Here is a 23,431-nt window from a genome sequence, read left to right on the forward strand (position 1 = left end):
TAATGAGTACCCCCTGTTGAGTCCCCTGACCGAAATGCGTCACAAAAATGCGCACGTTGCCCTTATCCGCGTTTTTGACCAATCAGAAGAGCGATAACTATTCAATGCAAATTCTCTTCCGCCATTTTTGTTGTATTGGGAGATGGATGCGGGAGGCCCTGGCCAATTTGATGCACAAAAAGCTGCTTTTGCTGACGCCGTTGCCCGTGCCCGACAGGTATTGTAAAAATATACAATTCTCCGAGTTAAATGCAAATGTTATTTCGATAATTCGACTGCTGTTTGTACGAACGTTTTCAACTACAAGAGGAGACCGCGTGCGTCGCCTCGACCGCGTGGTTTAGTTTGAAACTCGAGGAAAATGCTCGCCTGTCTTAAAATATATGCTTGACACAGAATCAATCATTACTTCCTATAGCTGCTGTTTATGCATTTCGTATCCAGCCAGTAAGAGAACAACTTTATTATCGATGTCACCTTGGCAAGACAAAGGAAGTTTAACTTGTTTCCTTTTCCTAAAATAACTCGTCGCGATCTTGTCAACTTAATATGACGATATGGGGAAGTAGTATAATATTTAGGTTTGTGTTTACTTTCAATGGTATCATGTATCTTCTTCTATATTATTATTTTGTGCTTTGACGTGGTCACTTAATCAACAGTTCTTACATTAGAAGCACGTCATTATATTACTTCATCCAAGTCGGATCACATAGTTAGGCTCCGCATTTGTGAAGTCCTTACTGCTCCCTCCACCATAGTGGCCTTAAGTAAGTCTTGGTTTAAACCATGATTTTCAGTTAAATGGAAATTGGTCTTTAAGGTAGTAATAATGTATCCATGCTCTTGGATTGCCTGAGGTGAGGGAAAGCTTCTTATGCTAGTGATGTTCTAATGAAAGATTTACATCAAATAGACTGATTAGATATACTTATTGCTATTCATTTTAATTGATTTTCAAAAGTCCTTTTTGTGCTGTTAGGTAGTTCAGGGTATGACTTGAACATTTTATGACCCTTGTCCAATCAGGCAAGATGATAAAAATTCTATTTACCCAATTCTAGGTTGTCCTTTAGTAAATGCTTGTTAAATAAGGAAAGAGATTAGGTTGTCCTCAGGGCAGGTATAATTTAACTTGCACTTGCTGGAATGGTAGTTTCACTTGTCTGGGCAATAGGACGACTTCAATACCTCAAACTCATTCCCTGTAGTCAATGAGCATGATGGGAGCAGTATGCTCATTATACATTTTGATGAGGAAAATTCTTTTGTTTCAACCCAAGTCCTATTTCACTGAAGTTAATGCCAGGCATGCTCGTCAACTTATGTCAGAATGGTCTTGTTTGTACTTTCAATAGCATGCACTAAAGTAAGTAAAGTCTTTTAAGAATGACTTTCTAGCATGTTGATGGTGTTTATTATATTATAATTATATTTTACTGGAATCAAGTGTTAATTTTTTGGTTTATCAGATAGATGGTCTAAATAAACAAAACACTGCTTAATTTTTCATTTGGAAAACTTTCTCAGTCTTCACACTAAACTTATTTTCAAATTATAAGATTTTAGTACCATTTTATTTTATATGCTTCAGGTGTCGGACTACCACTTAAATTCAGTGACCGTTCATCAGTTATTTAAGTCTTAATTAAATCAGTTTGATTCTAGACATAACTATCCAGTGAAATCAAATAATCAGAACACTTGTAAAATTCTGATGTTTTTTTTGAGTAAATATCACTTATATATAAAAGTTCAAAGTAATTTGTCTTTTATTTGTGATTTTAGATAGCCGCTAAGATCAATCAACCAGGACAAGGAGGAGATACAGGGCCATTGAAAAGACCGTTTGAATCAGACGGGCAAGGTATAAAATCGTAATTGCATTCAGATTCAAGTTGCCTATTTTATTATATCTGTTCATAACAATATTATTTTGATCATTTAAAGGTACATTGTCTTAATTTTTGTAGGAAGAAAGAACTTCATTGAGAAAAAAGTAAATTTCTACAATATTTAAGTCCTGAGTTTTCAGATATTTTTTCACAAGGTGGAAACAAAACAGACAGTGTGCCTCTAAGTGAGTTCACATTGTTGGGGATACACATGTTGCCTTTGTTTTCGTTACAGGTGAACCTGAATTCAAGAAGACTGCTGCAATTATTGATCGTATGTGTAATATTTGAAAAAAAACAACAAAACACGTCTTTCACTGCACAATCCTGGTTCGGAACAAATGTCCAATGTTTTCAATTAACAATTCTTTAAATTGTTTAGATACTTTGCTATTTTTGTGTTTTGGTTTATTATAACGATTTTACTTTACATCCTTTTATCATGAAACTGAGTTGATGAGAAATTAAGCAGTATATTTTCATAAAAAATTTTAAATCTTGACATTTTTATGCCAAGTTGTGTAGAAAGGAAGTCATTAGTTTATACATTTTGAGCTTCTAAATAAAACTCAACACTAAGGCACTATTTAAAGTCTAGGATTTCCAAATTTTCTTAAGACACAATGAATGTCTCATATTTTCTTCATTTCCTAGTTCACTTAGCATAAGAGGATGTAAATTACAGTTGATTCTTCAGTATTAAGCAGCTTCGCATATATAATCATGAATTATTTTCCAATGTCACAAATTTGATCATATGATATTGCATGTACACTGGACTTCAATCAGTCTTGTCCTGGAATGTTCGAAGGTAAGTGATGGTTTTATGTACATGTTCGCCCATGCAGGTCAGAGTATGGAGAGCTTGAATTTTCAGTGCAGATTTCTAATGTTGTAAACCTGATGATTTTTCTCCATAATAGGAATTATCACCAGTTTGCTGACCATCACTAAAATCAATGAAGAGGGCTGAAAGACTTTTAATGTGTGATTTAATTTGTGTTTTAATTGTTGGTTTATGCACTGAAGATTTGAAATGTCTTGTAACCTTACTGATTGATTTTATTCGCATTCTATTGGAACTTTATGGTTTAGATTTTTCAGATTTATATATGTTGCATACTATTCATCTTGTCAGATGAATAATTCATAAATGAATGGTTTTGTGTATGGGGTTTAAAAAACATTATAATTCCAGTGTAAAATTTCTATTACAAGGATAATTGATCATACATATATGCATGTTTGAAAGAATTACTGTATTTGAGTAACTACTGTCTTTGAGTCTTGCATTGTTGTAAATTGTGTAAATGTGGGTAAATTCACATAGCTTTGATATTTGGATAGTATGTACATGACATAATGGAATTGATATCATTTTGTTGCTGACGTGGCACACATAAAGAGTAAATGGAATATAAAGACTATTTTATCAACAAACAATTAGTCATTTAGAAATGAATACAAAATATATCATGGTAATTGTAAGCAGTATCTGATTGGTAGTTCAATTTAATTCTGGAATACTATTTTATTCATTTCAATCAGTAATTTCAAAGTACCTTAGGTTATAACTGTATATTTAACATGCTTAACCAGTTGTCATGTTGTATGCTATGAAATTACACCTGGATTTACTCCATCTTTTGATAAGACCAGCATTGGGAGTTGGTGATTTAATTTTAGAAAATCTGTAGTCACTGGTAAAACCTTTAAATAGATATCTATTGCAGGGCAAAATCTAGGATTTGATTGATAGGGAAAGTGACTCCTCCCTTAAACGAGTGATTGGGAGAAGTAGATTTTAAATAGGGAGAAATGCTAGTGTACGCCCAACACTAGAAAAATTTGATTGCTTCAATGTGAAGTTGTATCTCAACAAATATTGACATGTATTCTATAAAATAATGAACAGATAAAATAAGCATGATAAGTGCAATATGTGGTTTCATTTTTCGTCCAGTTTCTCATATATTTTGTAGTAATAGGTTATAGTGTGGTAAAAGATGGGAGTGTGGGTTACTATTTTTATAACAGTTTTCTTAGCAACTACTAATCGCTACTTCTTGACAGGGATTGACACTAACAGTCACCCGTGGCGACTTAAATTTTTGCTGGGCGACGATAATAACCATTGTTTGTCGTCCGAGTGGCGACCGTAATTTTGGTACGTGGTCAGGTTTGTTTTCCGGTTTTTAGGCATACCGGAAATCGCAACTGGTTGAATTTTGCGTACAAATACAAATAATAAATACCATTTCATGAAATGTTTATTTGTGAGTACTCACTACAGTACTAGATGAGAACCAATTAGGTAATAAACTTAAGACAGGGAAATAAATAGTTTATTCCATAATACTTTTAAAGTCTCTTGAAAAGAAATGTATTTTCAAACAATTACACATTAAACTAATATTCTGAAAAATTTTCTGGGCGCCTAACTTTTTTTCTGGGCTCCTAGATTTTTTAACTTAGGAGCCCGGGTGGCAACCGAGATAAAAAAGTTAGTGTGAATCCCTGCTTGATATTTGGTATATAGCATCAAGTACAGCTCCCATATCGTTGGATGTCATTTCTGGCATGTCAAACATCTACTTCCTATTAAACGAAATTCTGTCATTTCTTTCTTGACCCATTTTCTATTATTGAAAATAAATTGAGTGTAATTAAGAACTATAGTTGAATATATTGTAGTTAGTGATCAGAATGTCATTGAGAACATGTTATCAATCCTTGGGAGTGTCTTGGTCTTCATGTGGACTCTTCCTAAGAAGAAAAAGATTGTAAAGCAACAAGCCTGAGTTTCATAAATACATGTTAAGATGAGAAGTTCCCCAAATCTTCAATTTCGAGTGATCTGATTGGTTGAAATTTTAGTTGAGGAAGGATTTACGGAAAAAAATAATTCGAGATTTTTTATGAAACCAGGCACTGCACTGTCACCATGATGAGTGCATTAGTATTGTAGATGATACACTAAGCAAGTAAACTTAACATGTATGTTTGCCTTGTATAATCTGGGGCACTAATGTTACACCCAACACAACAAAGTGGGTGCTTAATAAGTAGCAATGAAGCCTTGGGTGGCATTGATTTTCTCAGAAATTGGTCATACTGTTGTAAGCGGTTACTAGGAACAAAATTTTCACACAAATTGGTTAAGAAGGACCACTTTTTATTTGTGTATATGAAAGGAAGTTAGTTTTTTAGGGTATTTTCAGCCCTGTTCTATTAAAAAGCAAATATTTTCCCAAAATAGCCTTTAATTTTCCAATTGAGTTTGTCAAAAAATATCTGTTAAGTTAGATGATTGCAGAGTCAGAACGATGGTAACACAAAAGTGTGACATGCATTCTAATTCAGATATCTGAACACCTGAAAGATTTTCATTGAAGGAGATTTTAAAAGTCTAAAAAAAAATGTAAATGAAGGTTAAAAGTGATTGTCATGATGTTGTCTTTACAAAACAGTAGATATTTTATGAAGAACAAATTTTTTTAAAAATGATGCAAATGGAAACAAAAAAGTTAATAGTTACCTTACGAATGGAAACTGAAAGGCCTGACTAAGGAAGATCTTCATAGTCCTGTTGAATGTTTTAGAACCAAAAAGCTAGGCTAATGACGGTAATTTATAATGTGATGATGTTCATCGGTTGTATTTACTAACTCCAAAACACATTGAAATGTTTGATAGTTTTATTTCAGGTCATATCTAAGTCTTTCAAAACAGTCAAAATGCATGTATCTTAATATTCTAAACTACATATGAACAAAATTTTTGATAAATTTGTGAAAACTTGATATTGTTTCCTACTTATACTGGCATTTGCAAGTGAAACTTGTTAAACAATTCCCAAAATACTGAGGAAATGTCTAATTTTTCCATATTGACTCATGTGGCTTTCCCAATTTACTCTGAAAAACCCCCTGAAGTTTTTCATAAAATTGCTAATGTGTGCTTTGTGGAATTATTAATGTACTCATTAAGGTTCCTTATTTCATAATTTTCATTGATTAAATGAATGACTGTATCTTGAACTGGCAGTCTGTTTCTCTGAAATTTCATACCCCACCACATGAAGTGGAGAGATATAATATGATGTCCATTGAATATTTTGTGTCCTTCGGTCTGTCTGTCTCTACGTAGAAAGATCTTTTTGTCCCCTTCAGTTAATGCCGAAGGGGACTTAGGTTTGCACTCCGTCAGTCTGTCTGTCACACTTGGCTTTCCGGACTTTTTTTGTAATGCCTTATCCAATTGATTTCATATTTGGTATATAGTCTTATCATAACAAGTTACAAGTTAAGTTCGAATGACGTTACGGTTGAACAATTTTTACGGAAGTTATGGCCCTTGGACATAGAAAATTTCCTGAAATTTTATGTTTTCCTGACTTTTTTTGTAATGCCTCATCCCATTGATTTCATATTTTGTATATAGTCTTATCATGACAAGTTACAAGTTCAGTTCGAATGTTGGTATAACTATTGAGTATCAAGTTCGAATTTCAGTTTGAACGGTTTATTTACATAGAAAGATATGCCTATTTAAAGTATTATTTACACCCTCAAATTTGTTTGCAATATGGTGGGATATCCTTCAATTTCCCATTAGATGCCCTATTTTAATGTGTGACAATAGCTCATTCATTCCATTACCATTTGTTTGGTTTTACCAAATCAAAATGTCAATTTAGACCCTCTCGTACACAAAACTGATCCGATTTCTTGAGAAAAAAAAAAAACTGTAAATACTGCAGGCATCATATATTCTGTAAAATATTGTCATCAAATTAGTTATTTAGTCAAGGAATAGAAAATGACCTTATTTATGTGCATTTGAGTTTCAAGTCAAATAAGTTTCATTCTATGAGATTTTGCTGTATAACGTTATTTTTCATGTCATCTTTTGCTTGGAAGAAAACTTATTGAGCTTCTTTCAATTTAGGCTCTCTACCAAAAAAAAGTAAACAGTTTTGGTTGATTATTCCCTGGGAGGGATAGAATTATCTCTCCTGTAAAATTGCACAGCAACTTCACTCAAATTAAAGGTTCATGAGCTAGCCATTGAGCCAGTTATTATGAAATACTGACTGACCAATAGACATGTCAGATAAAAAGTCAGTCAGTCAGACAAAAATTTTGGAAGTTGTGGACTGCTTATTCAGAAGAAAAAAGTCAAATCTTGGTTTCAGTCAGACAAGTTGGAAATCTATTTTGTGAAGACTGTTATAGCCTAATCTATTTTTTTAAAACTCCAGTTTACCACCTAGATAATGCCCTGCATTGTAACTTCTATGCAACTGCAATTTGCTGACATATAATGGTATAATTCGAAAAGGCTGCGAGTAGCACTTTCTGTCCATAAATCCTGTATCTGTATGTGTGTTTACTGTGTATTGGGCGTGGACAGTTTGACATTGGACAATAATACCGTCATGGTGCTAAACTTTCACATGTATTGCATGTTTTACTTAGTTCTTTTATATGGGAAATGAGCATTTAATGTTTAGACATTCCTTGTAGATTTATCAGACTAACTTGTGCGTTTCTATAGATTAATGCTAGCTTTATTCTTAGATTTTGCACAAGTCCAATATCCCCAACGATAATGTTCTATACATGTATATGTCATTAATACATTCATTATATAGTCTTTAATTGTAATGTAGATTTGATTTTATTATAATTGGACTTGTGTGTATCACTGATTACAACTATTGTTTGATTCATTAAAGTTTAGCTTTCTTTCCATTACATGTATTTAAAAATCTTTTTCAGCCATCTAATGAAAAAGAGGCTTACGAAGCTTTTAATTCAGACAGGTTGAAACTGTTTGAAATTATTTTTTCTTCAAATATCTACTTTACACTAGTTCTCTGTGTATGATCACTAACATTGAACATATTGCACTTTAGCATTGAAATCACTTTCAATTTTAAGAACTTTTCAGCTTCTTTGATGAAATTTGACAAATTGAGTTAATTTTCATATTTGCGGAATCTGTTGGATTTTACTTTATAAATTTGCATGCTTGCTTTATCAAAACTTCTATAGAGTATATTTGTTTCCGTGGTAGCATAGTAATGTAACGTTTTCTCTCAACAGCTTTAGGAAACCAAAACAAGCCAGCTCCAGACCAACAAAGGTATGTTCTATCTATATGTGGTTTTAGCACAGGTGTTTACTTAGAATGATTCTTCATAGCTGTTACAATCGCCTGAATATAACTGAAATATTGCTGCTCGGGCATTAAACCCCAACAACCATCAATCATAGCTGTTACAAATTTTTGACTGCAAATTACACTATGGATTGTGAATTAATCGATAGTACCAATGTAAAAGTCACACATGGTTAAGGATTTTACGGATCATTTTTCATAAAATATGTTAAGGTATAAAGTAGCATGAACATGTCAGTGTTAGTGAACTCTTGAATATATTCTTTGTTTAAAAACTGAAAATTTAGATAGTATACAAAAGCACTAATTTAAGTGAAGTCAAATCACCTGTTTTGAAAATTTAAACATTCTTGATGAATTTCTGAATAATGGTAATTTTGTGTTTTTGTCTGAAGTATATATGTTTTATTTTTTTTTTTTTCTTTTGAAAAAGGAAGTTCGGGTCTGGTTTGGTGACTAAAGATTATCATGACTTGAAAAAACTGTCAACTGATACATCATCAAAATACATTTTCTATTTTCCTAAACTTAAAACCAGAAAATCAAGGGAAATTCATAAGATGTGTTTTAATATGTTTTACTATCTTCTGGAAGTTTTCTTTCTTCAAAGGTTATTTTTTAAATTATTGACCAGGTTATGTAAATTAACCAATTTTGGTATAGATTATGCTTCATGAACTCCAAGGCGTTTTATGAACAAATGTTAACTGTCCTAAAGTTGGTTATGCAAGCATAACTTGTTCAAAAATTAAAAACAATCCTTATAATTTAATTTCTTATTGAATAAAGCAAAAATTAAGATTTGACCCTTCATCAAAGCTTTATTTAGTTTGGAATTAATTGAACTGCTGTCCAATTGATTTTAATGACGTCACTTTACAAATTTAGCTTGCAGAAAATAATCTATCTTGTCCAGATGAGAAGTAAACAATCAGATTGAATTACTTGAAGTTAAACTTGATTATCTGATTTTTTTATATAAATTTTGTCCATACATCTTAGCAATCTTGAGATTCTCAATCTTAAGGCTTTGATGTCAAAGTACTTAATGTATTTTGCCTTAGAAGCTCAGCCGCACAAGCCGCCATAGAAGCAGCTCAAAGAATAAACCAACAACTAGGAAAAGGTGCACCTAAATCACCACCAGCCGTCAATCCAGCACTTCAGAAACCAGGACCCCACGCCGGCCTAGGGATGGTTGTAACGGAAGAATACAGGGTTCCTGACAAGATGGTTGGACTTAGTATGTAGTAATTACACTGATTCTGTTATTTTAGTGATTTTTTTGACATATTTAGTGATGATTTCTGCTCTTTCAAGTCCAAGTTTTAGAGTAAGTGATACAAAAAATGACATGGTATGAATTGACCTTTCTAGATATTGGTTAAAAAATATTGAATGCCTAATTAGAGTGAGAAATGAACAAAGACTTCTCTTTGTTTGTGCTTACTTCTCCCATTTGTCTTTGACAGGAATTAGTTTTTGTAACAGATTACATAGACAAAAATTTCAATTCATGTATTGTAATTTTTTAATCATATAATTTACCTAATTTCCTTTGTCATTGATATCTAGATTTGGCTCTGAAATACTGAATCAATACTGAATTAATAGAATAATTATTTACCTGAACATGAAACAAATACAGTCCGCATACACAATGTAGCAGTAATCACATCTGAATATTTCAGTTATTGGAAAAGGAGGTGAACAGATCACTAGACTTCAGGCAGAGACAGGTTGTAAGATACAGATTGCCCCAGACAGTGGTGGAATGCCAGATAGACCATGTCAGTTGACTGGTTCATCTGCTTCTATTGCGTAAGTTACTGTCCATATTAAAATCTGAAGCTGACATGGATTTGTTGCTCATTTTAACTGATTTATTTGATGCTTAGATGTTTTGAAGGCAGTAGAAAATTTGTTATAGCCACACTGGTATAGAAATAAAGACATGGGTTCTATGGTGTGGCTAATGTGCAGTGTATTTGAATAGGCCATCTTCAAAATTTAAGTAGCCACATTCAATATCAACAAGCGTTTGGCTAACACTGTCATCAAGTTCAGTAGACATTTTTGTTATCTTTTAGCACAACATATAAAAAGATTTGTGCACTCATTTATCCTATGTGAAACCAATTTGTACAGCAAGATTGCGATCAACAAAATAGGCAATTATCTATAAATTTTTAGATTGACTCATTTTCAGTTATATTTTAATTTAGAGCCTGTAAGCAGCAGATGAATGACATCATTGCCCGTGGACAAGGGGGTGGTGGAGGAGGAGGAGGTATGCCATCACAGGGTAATATGGGCGGAATGTATGGAGATGGAATGCAAACTGTGGTGGAAATGTTGATTCCTGGAAACAAAGTGGGTCTGATTATCGGGAAAGGTGGAGAGACCATCAAAGTCCTTCAGGTAAAACAAAAGCTCTCAACATTGTCATATCTGTTAAGAAATTTTAGTTCTTGTTTAAGATATATGATCTAAGCAGACAAGGTTTTCTTCTGCTTTTTCCAGATTTTGTCTTTAAGATTCTTCTTTTTACTTCCATATTTTTGCCAGTTTCCATTTTGTTTGTCCTGGGGGCATGACATAATATATGTATTTGATTGATGTAAAATACATTGGTGTCTTTTTTATTCTTCTGGAATATGATATTATCATCAAAGTTCTTTTTCTGTGCTCTACATTAAATAAGCCAGCAAATATATTCCCTTGCATTTAAAATTGTTCTTCATAATAATTAGGAAAAAGCTGGTGTAAAAATGGTGATGATTCAAGATAGTAATATTCCATCAGCAGCAGAGAAACCATTGAGGATTAGTGGTGACCCTCAGAAATGCCAGGTAATTAATGGAATTAAATTATTCTGTTGTAATGGTGGTAATAAGGTGTGAATTAAAAAAAAAAATGGTTGACTTTTGTTGATCAAAAAATGGATTCTTTAATGCACATAATTAGAGCCCTTTTGACTTTTTGATTTGTCAGATGGGTGTCGAAATGTGCTAAATGAATGGAAGGATTCGCTAACACCATTCGGATGCATTGCATCCTATGAATGGAGTTTGATAGTAGACCTTACAACATGATAAATTTTGTGGTTTTTGGTCCTTCAGGATCAAAATGCCCTATGTCACCTGTTTATCAATGAGAAACTTCCCTACTAATTCCGAACAGTACACAAAATATGTCAAAATGTTATTCCTTTTTCATCATTCAATACCTTATTCAAAATCATTAAATATGTTGCAGGCAAATATTCAGCTTTATAATATTTTAACACTGCTGCAATTAAAATTTAAAATCTAGTCATCAAATAAAGATTTTAGGGACTTCTCTTTTGGCCTTTAGAGGTTTTTAGTTTTGGAGAATGTGTCAAGAAGCATTTAAATGTTTTCCATTTAACACATTTATCAGTCAAAATCATCATTTTATCAATATTATGTGTAGGAAGAGCAGTTACATTACCAAGTAAAATTGGCCGGAAAATTAAAATTGATAATGGGAAATCTTTGGTACATTTAGGCAATAATTTTCTTCGAAGTTTTTGAATGTAATTGCAAATGAATTTTTAGACATGTTTAATGATGATTGGGATTAAAATTTTGATAATGGTTCATTTTAAAAAATCTTCAGGATTTCTATGGAATTCTTTGTAAAAAAAAAAGAGTGTTTTATGATATATTTTGGCAGGATTGTGATAAAAGGCACAGGCCCTTCTATTCCCAATCATTAGTTTAAAGGTTTGTGAAAAAGATGAAATGATGACAATATATTTGATATCTGGAAACTGAAAAGCTAATCAGGGCCTTAACTTGTGAAATATTCTTCAATGTTAACTTCCATTGAATTATTTCTGTCCTGTGTTTTCTGTTTTTTTAATCAAATGGTGATGTACTTTATTTGGATTAATCTCTCAGGTGCTTTTTTTTTTTTTTTTTTTTTTTTTTTTTCAATAGGATAACTTGAAATGTTTCAGATCAAATATGCACATAATTAGAGCCCTTTTGACTTTTTGATTTGTCAGATGGGTGTCGAGATGTGCTAAATGAATGGAAGGATTCGCTAACATCATTCGGATGAATTGCATCCTATGAATGGAGTTTGATAGTATACCTTACAACAAGCATTTAAATTGATGTAATCATTTTTAGTTATTAAACTGTCTAAATCTGCCTTATTACAAGTAGTATTCTTTTTTGAAAGAAAACTTTCAAATATACCCTCATTCGGTGAGTGGATGTTGTATTGATGAAATGACCTTGTCTGTTCACGTCACATCTTGACTTTTGGATGGAAGTCAAATTGGAATGTGGCTTTATATAGATTGGGCAAAGGCAGTATGTAAGTGAATTTAGTGACTGTCGGATATCATCATATAGTTCCTGTGTCATGAAACTGCCATTTTCACTAAGTGGAACCAGTGTGGGTATGTATATCAGGAGGATAACGTGTTTCTTATTCTAATTGTTAAGAAATGTTCATATATTCTTTATATTGCAGAGAGCCAAGGAAATGATCATGGATCTGTTGGCTGAAAAGGAAATGGAGGTGAGTGTCTTACTGAATAACTTAAGTCCTGCACATAATTAGAGCCCATGTGACCATTGATTTTGTTAGATGGGTGTCGTCATGTGCTAAATAAATGGAAGGATTTGTTAATGCCATTCAGATGTATCATCATTCATTGAATGGAGTTTGATAGTAGACCTTACCACAGTAGACCTCATTTGTGCATTTATTTGTCTTTCAACACTTAGTTCACTATTCATTAATCTTAAAATGTTTTACTTGCAGTCAATGGGCAGAGGAAGTTTCAATGACTATGGTGGTGGAGGCTCTGGATCTCAGGATGTAAGTGTAAGCTACCAATCTGTACCTAACTGCTGTCTAGATTGTCAGAGGGTGTTCTCTTAATTTAGATGCTACCAATCTGTACCAAATTGCTTCAAAATTGTTTGAGGGAGTACTTTCTTTTTTTTAGACAATCAGTAACTTTGAGTTATGTGAAAAGGAGTTAGTTAATGTTATTTGAATTACACCCTTTACAAGTTGGAAGAGAAACTAACCATGGTTAATCTTTGGCTTACTTTTGACCCATTCATGATGACAATGATTTGAAATTTTGAATGGAGCTTAAGGATTTGTCTGGAAAAAATTTTACTTTCTTAATGAATGTCCAGGCAACAACTTGTAAAACAGCTTCAGTTCAATTGATGAAAATAAGGTTACTCACCTATTTGTCCAAAAAATAGCTCATAACAATGCCAGATATGAAATTCAAGCACTTATTTGATTTTTTAAAAGTTTTTTTTTATGTTCATAGATCCAGGTTCCACGAAGTGCTGTGGGTATCGTCATTGGTAAAGGAGGAGACATGATCAAGAAAATCCAAAATGACACTGGGGCTAAAGTGCAGTTTAAGCCAGGTTGGTATTGATAGTATAAGATATATTTGAGACTTCATTCATTTAAGCCACATAGACTTCATTACCTCTAGTCAACTTGTAGTTGGAATATTCTATTTGCATTGTCCGTCTGTTTGAACTTGGAATGATGTTTGCAACTTCGGGTTGTGGCTGGAATCATTTATAAATAATATTTAATCACAATCAAAATTCAGTGGTATATGAAGCCTGAATGATGTGTCAATACGTTTAGGGTTCGACCTTTAGGGTCATGTGAAGCATTTTATTTTGTAAAGTATCAACTTGTCCTTTTTTGTCATCGTATGGACACAATATCTGACATTATTTTGATGTTGAGAAAAAATAACCATGTGTTTAGAAGATAGTGTTAAGCAATTGAGAAAGGAATGTTTAGTCTGAACTTCTGTCAAATTAGTTTGTTTGGTTTGAAGTATCATAACTGTAATTTGCTATTTTTCAGATGATGGAAGAAGTGATAGTAGAGTTTGTACTGTTAGTGGTGCTCCAGATAAAGTGAATGCTGCTATCCAGATGATACAGAGACTTCTTCCTGATGAGGTAAACTTGACCAAATATTCAGCCAGTATTAATATAAAATCACAATTTTAAAATGCAGTCTTTAAATATAGATGAATTTATTGACACATCTTCATAAGGGCTTGGAAGTAAATCATTTATGGAGGAGTGGAAGGCACTTTTAACTTGTACCCATTGTCCACATGATTTTATATGGGATTCTAGGAAACATTTTACAGACAGCTGTTACCAATAAAAAATATTTTAGTGTTATACCTTCTCCCCTGATTCTCCTTGGAACGGGATGTGAAATATTGATACTATTTTGTGTTGGAAGAGTGTCAAGCACAATATTGTTCTGTAAGTATCTGCATGTCACCTAATGACTGCTTTCAGGAATTCATAGCTTCCACCTTTTGCCTGATACCCAAATTTAAGTTAATTTACCAGTTACCAGCTAGTTCAGGTTCAAAATTTGAAAACCAAATAAAAAAAAATTACGTAAGTAGGCAATTTTGGTATTGCAGTGAACTAAAATAATGAAATACTTCTAGAATTGGTAAACTGAACAAATGGCATGGTATGATTGATTAGTCTCTTTAGATTTGTACTGAGACACACTTATTATATGCTATATTAAAGAAAGTAATCCCTGGTACCATCTATAACTTGGTTGGTACTAAAATGATGCTTTGACATGATTTCTTCGTTGTAAAATGTATAGGTTTATATTCCTTTTTGCATGTAGGGCTTCCATCTGTTACACTTTCCGCTACCTTCTTAGGAAGGCGGCTTTCCTTTTCAGCATGGTGGTATGGGACGCGGATATGGTCGAGGACGTGGAGGCCCAGGACCAGGTCAAGGTGGAGGTTTTGGACCAGGAGGTGGCAGAGGAAGAGGAGGTCCAGGGGGCTTTAATGATGAAAACTTCTTCCCTGTTCCTGCAGATAAATGTGGGCTTGTCATTGGAAAAGGTGTGTGGAAAAAATTTAATATGTATTTGAATTGAAATTACTGTATATACTTGCCTAAGTCATATTTTGGGGACTAAATTTTTAACTGCTGGTAAGGGTTTCAATTATAGATCTAGCTTATGAACTAAAAATTTCAGTTTGATAATTGACATGAGCTTTACATCAATATTGAACATCCAGGTTGGTGCCATTTACTCCCATGTTAAATTGTGATGGTAAGTTTTAAGAAGACTGTCTTCATCTACTACCTTATACAGCTAAAATATAATACAGTAAAAGAATATTTACTGTTCAGTCTTTATCTTGCTGCAATACTTGCCTCTTACGATTTTATTCGTATTTTCCACTCATCCATTTTGTGTATTGAATTTTGTGTACAGGCATGTAGCCAAAAACCCAGTGGTGTAATAGAAATATGACCCAATAACATACTGTAATTTTGTGACAAAAGTAATCTGTATTTGAGTTGGTTATGACAGTTATTTTTATGAATTTCTTCTTCCCTAAGATAAAACCTTTTAAATTATTGAAATATCTTTTCAATAATGTATTTGTTAGAGTATAATGTACTTTTGGTTTTATTCATTGGTGTTGCTTATATTTATTATTTTAATTTGGGTTATTGGTTGTACCAAAATTAAAACAAATGAAAAATGTTAAAACAATTCACATTGCTTGTGGATCAAGAAATTACTATAAAAACAACTCCGGCTTGTAATTATTTATTTCAACATTTATTGAAGTTATCAAAACAAACGGGTAACCTCATTGTAATAAAGGGATGTTAGGGATGTAGCTGTCAGAAATCAGTCCAACTTATAATTGAGTCAAGGGTTGGTTCCTGAAATTTTGGACTGAAAAGGGGGTCCAACTTACAGGCAGATTGACTTATACTGGAGAATATATGGTAGATGTTGAAATGGAAAGTTATTAGAAACAAACTATTTATAGATGCACCAGAAATAACTACATTCCGTAATTTTTGTCTTTTAAGAGGTAATAGTTTTATGAAATTACTCCATCAGTCATTGTCATTAGGTTAATAATTTTAAAATCACTACTCTGCTGCAAAAAAGAAATTTTATATTAGAAGAGAGTTCTTATTTTTATTGTTGAATTATATGAAAGGTGCATGTGCTTTGTAAAGGTTGTAGTTAACATCTGTGAAAGATGTCAACCGTGGTTTAAGTAGCCATTGATTATTGTAGCAATCTAGTCAGTTCAGGGTTACAAAAAATATCACCTGACTTGGTTTTTCAGGTGGTGAAACAATACGACAGATCAACCAGCAGTCTGGTGCCCACGTTGAATTACAGAGAAACCCTGGGCCAAACCCCAACGAGAAAGTGTTTGTAGTACGTGGTAACCCACAGCAAGTACAGCAAGCTATCTCTATGATAGCAGAGAAAGCTGGTGTCCCAGTGGTATGTTGCTTTCTGTTCATAAGCCACATTTGATAAAATTTGAAAGGAAGATCTAGTTTCTCATTAGGTTTCTTCATTACATGTGTCAGAAAAAAATTCATGTTATATTTGACAAAAGAAAAACTAAATACAGTCGAACTTGGATGAGTTGAAATTCTGGATAACTCGAACTGATTTGACAGTCCCAGTTAAAATTCATTTACTCCAGTACAATTTACCTCTGATGACTCAAACATGGATGAATCAAAATCTTGGATAACTCTAGGTTATTAGTCAGTTCCCTCAATAGGTCTTCAAGGTTAATTAAATCAGATGTCTTCAAGTGAACTAATTAGTAGAAAAACTGATTCCTTTGTTACTTATGATGACCAAAGTTTGTTTTTACGACATTTAGTATGGCTTATGTAATTATTCCTCGAAACTTTTTTGGCTTGATTTATGTATTTGATTAATACTAAAAATCTAGTTTAGTAGAAAGAAATGAATTTGAATAGTCACACTTTTGACTGATAACAACTGATATATTTTAATAACTTAGTTTTATTAGTAAATCTGAGATTTAATTGTTGTAATGTAGTGCCTTTGACTGTGTTCTCAATATTGAGTTATTCATAGCAACCCATTTTGTGGACATGAAAATAAGAATTTCTTCTAAAATATGTGATGTTGCTCAGAATTTATAACATTTTTAATATGCACAACTTACATAATTATCTTCTGAAACAATAAATAAGAAACCATGAAGTACCCTGATAAGTGAAAAACGTGTATACATGTATGTACAAGCAATACAATATGTGTAAGTCGTTAAATAAGCAGAAGCAATCACCAACCAATACATTTCCAGATTATGCTCAACCTTGGAAAACTCGGAACATAATTGCCTGAACTTCGATTTAATGAGGTTTGACTGTATATATTCTGTTTGCAAGGAGTTGCAAAAGTGTCAAAATCAAACTAATTGTATTTCAGGGTCCTGGTGGGCCAGGAGGGCCAGGACCAGGTCCAATGGGAGGCCCAGGTGGTGGCCCTGGAGGGTATGGGGACCAGTTTGGTGGCAATGGTGGTCCAGGACCAGGTGACCAAGGTCAATTTGGTGGACCAGGAGGGTAAGTTTATATACTTATAACCCTATTAATATTTAAAGTTACGGGACAAAATTTTGCACAGTAAATCCTTTTGTGATGATGTGTTAAATTAATGAGCATACTTGACCTACACTTCCTGGAGGTAGGGCTTGGGTAGAAGAAAAGAATTTTCCTTGCAGAAGTGCATGTTTATCAACATCTCCACAGTTAACAGGATTTGAACCCACAGCTTCAGTTTGGGAAACCAATGTGTGTAGTTCTTAACAATCACATAAATTTTAGTAGCCCACATTAAATGTGTTTGACTATTCGCAAGTAGGACCCTACTGATTTCAAACCCTGGTTAATATGAAAGGTCTGTTCTATTGTTGGGTCAAGTTCAGGATTCTTTTAAAAGGTAATTGTTTTTACTTCTCATTGAAAGTTGTTGTTATACATGAATGTACTTGGTAGGTTTTTATTGGATCAACTTATTTTTCAGGCCGAGTGAAGGTGGTGGTGGATATGGTGACCATTATGGACAGTCAGGGTAAGTTTATCATGCATTTGAATGATTCTGATCAGTGCTGAAAGAATCAGGACATATTAAGTTTTTTAAATTTTCGAAAAAATTCTTATAAATTCTTTTTTTTTTCTCAAATAATTTAATTTTTCAACTACATTTAGTTTTATATAGTGCATACAAAATGAGAAATATTTTCAAAATTCTCAACAGACCTTACAAGTTCCCAATTGGCATAATGCAATTTTTATTTTAAATATTTTAATATAATTTTGTCTCTTTGAATGTTGAAACAGCTATTTGAATGTCTGATGTAAATATAAACAAAAACCATGTGCAAATGCTACATAATAAAGCCAGGTCACTTCAAGTAATTTGAATATCTGTAGATGTTTTGTTATGTTCAGTTGACATCTTTTGATATTTAAACAAGTTCATGTCACATGACTTACTTGTTCACCTGAATATTTAAATAGCTGCTGCAATACTTAAGCGTACAAAAAAGAATAGAAATATATAAAATGGAATTTACATTAAGCCTAATAGGAAAGTTATTTGTTGAGATAAAATTCTGAAAATATTTCCTTGAGTTAGTATGTACTATAAAAAAGGTAAAAAAAAAATTGAGTAATGAATTCCTAAGAATATTTTTTGGAAGATTTATAAAGCTCAGTCTATACCATTATGAATGTGTGAAATTTAGACTTGAATGATATTTTTTATTGGCCGATCTTTACACTTATTAATATTGCTAATTACCAGTAAATGTTGTGCAATATGTGAATTCAGTACAGATGTAGGTTCATTCATTTCAGAAATCATATTTGTTGTATAGCCTTAAATTGTGAAGGGTCTGTACAATAATTTTATATATCTATATTTTGAACTAAACCAGCTGAATTTATGAATTTGATATTATAGAGGAGGTCAGCCACCTCAGCAGCAGTTTGGAGGACCCCAGGGAGGTCAAGGTGGATGGGGTGGAGGAGGATGGGGAGGCAATAACTATGGTGGTCCCCAGGGTGGGCCAGGTTATCAACAACCCCAGCCTCAACAGTCTGGTGACCCAAATCAAAGTAAGTTTACTGTGTCTGATTGTAAACCAGCTCCTGGGCCTACAAAATTTACTGTCTGGCTTTGTTTCTCAATAGAAGAGTAAAGTATTCCAACTTAGGAAATCAAGTTAATACTCATTAATATGTCACTTTGTCAGAACTTAAGTGTTGGGATGTAGATAATTGGTGAGTTGGAAGAATAAGACCTAGTCAGAAGCTTGTACGAGAGAAACATCAAATTTCAATTTAGGATGCACCAAAATAAATTTGCACACGTAAATTGTAAAACCCACAATCTTTTTCCAGGTAAACAGGCCCAGGACAATGCTGCGGCATGGGCTGCATATTATGCCCAGTTCTACAATCAGACACCATATGCTCAGTATGGTCAGCAACAGCCTCAGCAACAACAACCTCAAGTCCAACAGCAGCAACCAGCTCCTAATCAGACTTGTAAGTTGTCAGCACTTTGGAAGTTTTGTGTGTTGTTGCTTCTCTTTTAAGTAAATTCAGAGATTTTTTTGGACCATGACTCTAAAAACACTGCTTAGTTCTTAACTTTGCTGATGCTCTTCCATGAGTATTTTTTCATACCATTGGGAAATATTCAATTTAATTTTTTAGTTGAAAAGGACTGTTATTAAACAAATTGTAGGTATAAAATGTTTACATTGTAGCAGCCATCAATCCTCAGACAGGCCAGCCTGATTACAGCCAAGCCTGGGCAGAATACTACAGACAACAGGGCATGTTTACTCAAGCCCAAATGGTCCTTCAACAAGCTGCAGCTATGCAGGCACAGGCAGGATCTCATCAGCCCACTCAGCCACCTCAGTAGATTGGGTTCTTGTGACAGGTATGTCTTAATTAAGCCTAAGTTGGTCCTTTTCTCAAGGGTTTAAGTGGAAGGTCCTAGACTTTGCCAAGTTTCAAGTCAGTGGTCCACTTGAAGAAAATCAAGTCCTCAGTAATGTGTCAGCTGAAAGGGTTAAAGGTCCTATAAATGATATTTCAAAGTCCAAGGTCCTTTGACCATATTTTGAAACCCTGCTAATAAGATAGACCAGATAAAAAAAAATATGTGGCTCCAGTCCCCTGACCAAATCAAGACCTTTGTTTTGCGAAAATCGGCGGAAAAAATTTGTTTAAATTAAAAAATGACTGACCCTACCCACTTCAGGTTATCTTAAATCTAGAATTTTATTTTAATAACTTCTCCAGACCGCACTGTATATTAACAACAAAAAACAACAATGGTTGGGCACTTGGTTGCAGCTGAGGCCATGAGAGAACAGAGAGCCTTAAATTTACAGCCTGTTGATGTTTCATTCCAGTCTGTGATGATTGTCATGTGGTCGGTTGGACATTTAAAACCGGCCTCATGGGTTGTTTCAAAAAATATTTAAAGTGATAATTTTCCAACCTTCCAACCAATTTTTTTTTTTGAAGAGGTGACTGGAACCACACAGACATTACAGCCTGTTGATGTTTCATTCTAGTCCGTGATGATTGTTGTGTAGTCGGTTGGACATTTAAAACCGACCTCATGGGTTGTTTCAATAAAATTTAAAGTAATAATTTTCCAACCTTCCAACCAAAATTTTTTTTGAAGAGGCGACTGGAACCACACGTACATTTTATTTTGCCTTTAAAAAACTGATAATGAATTATTGGTACGTTTGCCTCTGGATGCGCAGGATAAAAAACAACGAAAAAGAAGTAAAGCCTCCACAATATACCATTGTCTAATTAAACTCCTATGTTCTTTTTTGTCTTTTTTAGGAATCGGATGGCAATATTTTGACTGAAAATTACACAAAGACTGTTGTGAGAAAATCATCATATTTAACAACATACTGAAGACATAGGCTATCATTCAAAGTGCTTTTCTTTTGACTGTGTTTTAAATTAAAAGTGTGACTTCTTAGCATATTGGGGTATTCTGTAATTTTTTGAATTTGTAAGTGCATTTTTTCTATTATAAAGTTGTTCCTATTGATAAAGTATATGTTTATTGCCATTTATTTCATGTCCAATATAATGTGATTCATATGAATATTTTATTGTAAAGGAGATGTTTTTACCTGTTCATTGCATTGATTGATGATGTATCATTTTTACCTGTGTATTGTATACAATTTTCATTCTCTTGTACCTCAGTGCCAAATTTGAGTAAATTCAGAATACCCCCTTTTGCAATATTCTCTTCTTTTTCATTGTCAGGGAATATATTTCAGACTGTCATAAGTAATAGTTGTAGGACATAGATTTGTTTTATACTTTTAGAGAATACATTCCAATTTCGTAAATGCTTTTTTTTTTTTTTTTGTTTCTTGAAAATATTGCAATTTTTTCATTGTTATTATTATTATGTATTATGACAAACTATTTCGCATTGCAATCAAAAGTCTTAATATTGAGCGTGAACGAGTATTTTATTATTTCTTGTGTTGAATAATATAGTTGTAGTTGTTTTCAAGAAAGACACCTGTTTAAATTTTAAATGAAAATGTGCATTGAATTTATTGCTTTGTGAAGATTATATCATGTAACTATTGATATCATGTTTTACTGTGAATGTTGAAAATATTTTACAAAAGATTATGCCCTTGACTTAGAGAAATATAGTTCATATTATTATGTTGAAATGTCTTTGAAATTTATTTGAAATGTTTTTTTACTTGATGAAAGTGCATTGCATTGGTTAAAATTGAATTTATCGTATTACTATAGTATTGTTCATGCATACTGGTCATAATGATTATTTTTAGTTTCACTTTAAACACTGAATATTATTTTTTACAATTTTTGAAGTATGAATATGTAATATGCCATGTCTTATTTTCTTTACATGTTTATGTTCTAGTTTTATTGATATGACAAAAGATGAAAAAAAAAAATCTCTCAAGGGAGGTAACCTCAATTTATGAAAGTGGGCTTGCCTCCCTTGAATATTGTCTATTATATATCTTAAAATGTTGATATCCAACTGTTTATTGATGATAATTGCCCAACATAATGTTAAATTGATGATGAATACCATGTGTTTGAATATGATGATGATGCGAATTTTATGCATTGAGTTGTTCATATATAGGTCGTCGATTCTTGTTGCCATAAGCTGATCCCCGACAGGTCTGCTGCGTCCATATTGGTCATTGTTGTACATAGTTCAGAGAGTGTTGTATATCCCATACGTATTCAGGTTTTTTCCTTAACAGGACCTCGTGGTTACATTTGTATCGGCTGTTCGTGTTATTATTAGTATATTCTATCTTTAGGTGATTTGACAATTAATCTTTGCATAGTTCTTAGCCATTTTTTCTCCATATTTTGCTTGATGTATTTGTCATTTTAATGATTATTGTATTGGATGTTTATTTTTTCACACACAAGTACACGTAACTTTCATCCATGTACCTTATGATTATAAATTGATCACACATTGTGTATTGTTTTATATAGAGTTCTTGTGGAGAATTTTATTGAAATAACATTGATAATCCCAGTGAAAAACTCGTAACTTTTCACATTTCTTTGTGCTGTGTTTAATGTAATTCTTGACCCTCAGAGGGTTCCACATGTTTATCCTAACGGGTAAGATTGTGACAGAATAAATATGTTTTAAAACTGATATTTGCTTTTTGTGTGTTTTGATATAATGCCTTTCTTTTGAACAGACAACATATCCAATGGGAACTAATAGCAGTGTGCAGTTACCAATAATGGAGGGATTATTAAGATGTGTACTGAATAATGACAAGCATTGACAATCTTGTTCTTTAAAATGTATTCGTTCATGAATACTGTATTAAAGTATTTTAAAATGCATTTATTTTCCAATGATTGATGAATACATAACCTATTTCTGTATTCACTAAAACCCATTATTGATGAATAGTTGTGTTGCCATTTGATTCTTGATGATGATGATACTATTGATATTTGACATTTGTTGTGCATATGATCTTGTATGTCATGATGATGTTGCTTTTATTCCATTTCTCCATAGTTCTGTTAAATTGGAACTTAATTCTTCTGGTTTACTTCCATGCCATGATATGATTGTTGTCGTTAATACTAAGTTTTATGTGATCACTGCCAACGTTTTAGACTATATTTTACATGCCTGTGTGTCTTACTTGCATTGATATGTCTTTAAATATATTAGTTGTTATGAGGTTTTCGTTTTTGTAATTTACAATATTTTATGAGAATTTTAGTGAGAAGTGACCATTGTTAGGGTATCACTCTTAAATCTAAATTTTATCTATGGATAAGAGCCTAAGTTTACTTAATAAATTATTGTCACTAGAAGAAATCAAATTTACTCAGGATTGCTGGTGATAGTGCATC

At 32.9% G+C, this 23,431-nt stretch overlaps 1 protein-coding gene across 11 annotated transcripts; it reads left to right on the forward strand.

Annotated features, from left to right (window-relative positions):
* Nucleotides 1-57: 57 nt before the first annotated feature.
* Nucleotides 58-22,709, forward strand: LOC148612827 (far upstream element-binding protein 3-like). 11 transcript variants are annotated; one of them, XM_088594577.1, is made up of 20 exons: nt 59-217; nt 1,789-1,867; nt 2,131-2,169; nt 8,006-8,045; nt 9,146-9,324; nt 9,773-9,902; nt 10,307-10,502; nt 10,835-10,933; nt 12,591-12,638; nt 12,885-12,941; nt 13,414-13,516; nt 13,977-14,074; nt 14,817-15,006; nt 16,267-16,430; nt 17,403-17,539; nt 18,000-18,047; nt 18,942-19,096; nt 19,382-19,528; nt 19,753-19,931; nt 20,858-22,709. In XM_088594577.1, the coding sequence occupies exons 1-19, from the start codon at nt 143-145 to the stop codon at nt 19,911-19,913; spliced, it is 2,145 nt and encodes a 714-aa protein (XP_088450703.1). In that variant the 5' UTR covers nt 59-142; the 3' UTR covers nt 19,914-19,931; nt 20,858-22,709. The 11 variants fall into 11 exon arrangements, with proteins under 11 accessions (XP_088450711.1, XP_088450712.1, XP_088450713.1 ...); XM_088594579.1 differs by having other exon boundaries at nt 14,838-15,006; XM_088594578.1 differs by having other exon boundaries at nt 9,149-9,324.
* Nucleotides 22,710-23,431: the final 722 nt, after the last annotated feature.

This window comes from Perna viridis, chromosome 7 (genome assembly GCF_037379345.1).
Source record: "Perna viridis isolate PV_CMFRI_1.1 ecotype Kerala chromosome 7, ASM3737934v1, whole genome shotgun sequence".
In the NCBI taxonomy this organism is placed as follows: Eukaryota; Metazoa; Mollusca; class Bivalvia; order Mytilida; family Mytilidae; genus Perna; species Perna viridis.

What these genes read in the sequence shown, in the direction of transcription:
- LOC148612827 (XM_088594577.1), top strand. Translation starts at nt 143, where the DNA reads ATGGATGCGGGAGGCCCTGGCCAATTTGATGCACAAAAAGCTGCTTTT. An exon ending in GGTTCATCTGCTTCTATTGC is followed by an intron (nt 9,903 to 10,306) that starts GTAAGTTACTGT and finishes ATTTTAATTTAG; the next exon opens with AGCCTGTAAGCAGCAGATGA. An exon ending in GTCTGGTGACCCAAATCAAA is followed by an intron (nt 19,097 to 19,381) that starts GTAAGTTTACTG and finishes ATCTTTTTCCAG; the next exon opens with GTAAACAGGCCCAGGACAAT.